This window comes from Apteryx rowi, unplaced genomic scaffold (genome assembly GCF_003343035.1).
Source record: "Apteryx rowi isolate R43461 unplaced genomic scaffold, aptRow1 scaffold_587, whole genome shotgun sequence".
In the NCBI taxonomy this organism is placed as follows: domain Eukaryota; kingdom Metazoa; phylum Chordata; class Aves; order Apterygiformes; family Apterygidae; genus Apteryx; species Apteryx rowi.
Window position 1 is genome coordinate 523,989 of NW_020450857.1, and position 4,639 is coordinate 528,627.

At 63.6% G+C, this 4,639-nt stretch overlaps 1 protein-coding gene across 1 annotated transcript; it reads left to right on the forward strand.

Annotated features, from left to right (window-relative positions):
* Positions 1 to 733: 733 nt before the first annotated feature.
* P2RY6 (pyrimidinergic receptor P2Y6) lies at positions 734 to 2,417 on the forward strand. Its single transcript, XM_026082647.1, has one exon. It carries the CDS (start codon positions 779 to 781, stop codon positions 1,763 to 1,765), a length of 987 nt encoding a protein of 328 aa, XP_025938432.1. The 5' UTR covers positions 734 to 778; the 3' UTR covers positions 1,766 to 2,417.
* The last annotated feature ends 2,222 nt before the right edge of the window (positions 2,418 to 4,639 follow it).

Below are 4,639 nucleotides of genomic sequence, written 5' to 3' on the forward strand. Positions count from 1 at the left end.
GGGTGCAGGGGGGTGCAAGGGGGCTCAATAGGGTGCAGGGGGTCACAGCAGGGTGCAGGGGGGCTCAGGAGGGTGCAGGGGGGTGCAGGGGGCTCAGGAGGGTGCAGGGGGGCTCAGTGGGGCTGCAGGGCTCCCGAATCGCCGGCGGCTGAGCTGCTCTCAGCACCCTCAGCATCCCCTCGGCACAAAGCCAGCCCGACCCGGAGGCTAAGGGAGGTGACCAAGGCCAGGCAGCAGGGCGGTGGCGGAGGGCGAAGAGCGCCGTGGGGTGGGGGGGTCTCGCGTGTCTCGCCGTTTCTTGCTTTCCACGGCGGGTGAAGCCGGCTCCGCGTTCGGCCCGCGGCGCTTGAGCCTCGCCGCGGCCCCGCTCCTGCCCCCCAGCCCCCCGCCGTCCTCTCGCCCGTCTCCCCAGGCCCGAACGTCTGGCGGGACGCCGGGATGAGCGTGTGGGTGCTCAGCTCCTCGGGTGGTGCCATCAAGGTGGCCTCCTGCCCCAGGCGTGGAGATCCCCCGCTGCCCTAAATCAATGGGGAAAAGGGGCATTTCCAGGGCACGATCCAGCAGAGCTGAGCCGGGGAAGATGATGGGGAAGGCTGGGGCGGTGGCATGGGGCACCCYGTGGAGCAGAGGGTGGCTTTAACCCAGGAGGGTAGATGTGGCCTCAGGACCACGCGTGGTGCACAACCCGCTGCTGACCGGGGTCGCTGTGGGTTGTCGTTCACAGGCGCTGCCGACTGGCCAAGCCAGCGGAGAAGGTCCCGGTGGTGGGGCTGGGACCATGGAGAACTTCACGGCCGGCGGCRCCAGGAACTCGTGCACCTTCCACGAGGAGTTCAAGCAGGTCCTGCTGCCCTTGGTCTACTCGGTGGTGTTCATGATCGGGCTGCCCCTCAACGCCGTCGTCATCGGGCAGATCTGGCTGTCCCGCAAGGCGCTCACCCGCACCATGATCTACATGCTGAACCTGGCCACGGCCGACCTGCTCTACGTGTGCTCCCTGCCGCTCCTCATCTACAACTACACCCAGAAGGACTACTGGCCCTTCGGGGATTTCACCTGCAAATTCGTCCGCTTCCAGTTCTACACCAACCTGCACGGCAGCATCCTCTTCCTCACCTGCATCAGCGTCCAGCGGTACCTGGGCATCTGCCACCCCTTGGCCTCCTGGCACAAGAAGAAGAGCAAGAAGCTCACGTGGCTGGTGTGCGCGGTGGTGTGGCTCCTGGTCATCGCCCAGTGCTTGCCCACCTTCGTCTTCGCCTCCACGGGCACGCAGAGGAACCGCACCGTGTGCTACGACCTGAGCCCCCCGGACCGCTCCGCCAGCTACTTCCCCTACGGCATCACGCTGACCGTCACCGGCTTTCTGCTCCCCTTCGTGGCCATCCTGGCCTGCTACTGCAGCATGACCCGGATCCTGTGCCAGAAGGACGAGCTCATCGGCTTGGCCGTGCGCAAGAAGAAGGACAAGGCCATCCGCATGATCGTCATCGTGGTCATCGTCTTCTCCGTCAGCTTCTTCCCCTTCCACCTCACCAAGACCATCTACCTGATCGTCCGCTCCTCGCCCAGCCTGCCCTGCTCGGCCCTGCAGGCCTTCGCCATCGCCTACAAGTGCACGCGGCCCTTCGCCAGCATGAACAGCGTCCTGGACCCCATCCTCTTCTACTTCACCCAGCGCAAGTTTCGGGAGAGCACCCGCTACCTCCTCGACAAGGTGAGCTCCAAGTGGAGGCACGACCACTGCATGAACTACGGCTCGTAGCCGGGGAAGGAGCAGCACGGGCAGCGTCGGGGCCGGAGACGGAGCAATTTGGGCTTCGAGCTACCGCCGACGGAGCTGAGGTGGCACCAGCCGGAGGCCGGGGTGGTGGTGGTCCTCCGTTCGGGGCGAGGAGGGTAACATCTCCTGAGCTTTCAGCACTTGCTGTCGTTCCCCTCTGCCTCAGTTTCCCCATCCGCCACGTGAAGAACTGGGCGCTGTAAATAGCAGGCGAAGCAAACGGGGGGGGGGCGCAGGAGCCCCAGGGAGGGCTCGTCCGTGCATCTGCCAACGCCATCAGCGGGACGGAGGACAGGCCGGGATGAGCCTGGCGCGGGATATTCCCCGCTCACGGACCTTCGGGCCCGATATGTTTTGCTGCAGAAACAGGTTTCCGCCACCGGAGACGCGGGCCGTCTCGCAGGGGCAGCGCCGCGTCCCGGCCGGGCCGAGCCTCGAGGACGGACAGACGGTCTCGGCCGCCTCGCCGGGCTGCGTCGGGCGCGTGCCGCGAGCGCTGTCACCTGCCCGGGCCTTTCTCGGGGGTTAATAGTTTTGTGTTAAAAAATATCTCCGATCGTATGAAATCGAAGGAGAGGATCGTGTTTTATATGGGTAAAACTCACCCTCCTTGGACCGGGAGCCTTGGACCGTGTATTCCATGTGTATAATAAACCTCCTCCCCTTCCAAATACGTATATGTGCACAAATACATATACACACTTATATACACACATAGACATATATACATATATATACACATGCTATATATATATATATGTATTTGTGCCGTTGGTGCAGCGGCTACATAAAACAGCCACGTCTAACCAGGGGAAGGTTTGCAGCGCAGCGCAGACTATGCATCACATATATTCTCTATCCCATATATACATCCTATATATAGGATATTCTACCCTATTTTCATTATACACATCTATATAGTGCATGCAGGTGGGTGTATGGTATATATAGGTGTACACGCACACGCACAGGGTGTTTCTGTCGCTCTGCGGAGAGCCTGGTTCTCGCAGCGGTTTATAGGGCAACTCTATAGGGGAACTATACTGTTAAATGGCCCTTGGGGACCCCCCCCTCGCTGTCCCCCAGAAGTCCCGCGTGGGTCTGGGCACGGTCCCCCGGGGACCCGCAAAGGGTCTCTGCGTGGGAAAATGCCAGGGCGTTTTCCCGCCCACGGGAATCGGGAGCCGCCTGCCCGCGGGGATGGCTTAAAACTTAAAAGAAGGGTCTGAACGCGCCCCGGGGTCAGCGTATTCCCATAGCCGCCCGCACCGGTGTCCGGGAGCGACGGGAAGGTGGCGGCACCAGGATGGGCTCCCTCGACTGTCGCCGGTGATGCCGGCCCCGGATGTGTGGCAGGCGAGCYGGGACGGAGACTCGCTGCGGAAACCTCCGGCCTGCCCCAGCCTCGCGCGCGGCTGCTTTTTGCCGGTTAAAATATAACCATCGTGCCGGGCCAGCCGGCGTTGTCCCTCTCGGGGAGTTCCCTGGGAAAAGGGGTCGGAGGTGGATGCCTGGGGGGCCGGAGAGCCGCAGCGCGGGGCAGGGGGTGGGACAGACCCCTTCCAGCTTTCCCAGCTCTTCCCAAACAAAGGAAAAGCGAGCCGGGCGCCGGATGCCTGGAGCAGGCAGAGCCGCTCCGCCCGGACCCAGGAGAGGGCGCAAAATATTCAGATTTGGAGAAATCCGGCTCCGGCTGAGTCTATAGCGTGTCCACACGGATGGCAGCAGGGCTGGAGGGAGCCGGGTTGGGGGGGGCCCATCCGCACCCCCCCCCGGCTTCGCTCGGGTGGGCTCGGCGGCAGGTAGCGCTGCCTGCTCCCTCCTTGTGCGAGGTGGCCACCCAAAACTCGGTCAAGACGGGCTTAGAGAAGAAGACACCTTGCACGACGCGGCCGTGTCCTCGCCGGGCCTGGGGGGGTACGAGCCAAAAGCACTTTCTCCCGGCTACCTGGCCGGGATTTGGGGACACGGCGCTGCCAGGGGAGCCGGGGATGCTGCTCACTGATTTCCGCAGGCCCGTTCGGCTGCCCTGAACACGGGGACTTGGGATGAAAACATCCATCCGGAGCAAGCCCAGGTGTCCCCCACGGCTCTGCTCCGGGTCCAGGCTGCAACCGGGCCTGGAAACCAGCCTTGCCACCGCTTTAGCCCCAGCGGGGTCGGACACAGCCCGCAGCGACCGAGCTCTTCCGTCCGTTTTCACTTCCCCAGCGATAAATCCGCCGTCTTTCCTTGGGCGAACGGGATTTCTGCCTGCAAAGAGCAAGCRCCGGCACAAAAGCCGCCGGAAAAAAATCTTTCGGCGGGGTGGTTTAGTGCAAGCTGGCGACGAGGCGTTCAGCCTCCCCCCCCTCCCCGAAAAAAACCCCGCCACGGATTGCGGAGATCGGCCGGAGAAATCCGCACGCGTTTTAGGGCGAGAAAAGCAAAGCCCCCCGCGGCCATGGCTCCCCCGAGCCCTGCGCCCACCCGCCGGCTCGGACTCGCGCCGTCACCGGGCGCCCAAATATTCGCCTCCTTATCCTGTTTTCCCGAACGAGCCGGCGGGGAAGGGGGAGGAGGGAAGGGGGTTCCCCCTCCCGCCAAGGGGGACCTGGCGGGGAGCAGCGATGCGGCGGCGGGACGCACCGGGCCTGCTGGGCCGCAGCCCCCGTGTCCTCCCCCCTTCCCTTTCCCTTCCCTTCCCTTCCCTGGGCCGTGGGAGCAGCGGGGCCATTCCCGGCTTCCCTCCGCCCCGCTTTCCTTGCGCCTTCCCTTGCAAACGGCTCCAACCATCCCCCTCTCGGGCAGGAAACCACGCCTCCCGGGGAAAGTTTATTCGAATGCAACAAATAAAAAAGAAGGGGGAGAAGGGAG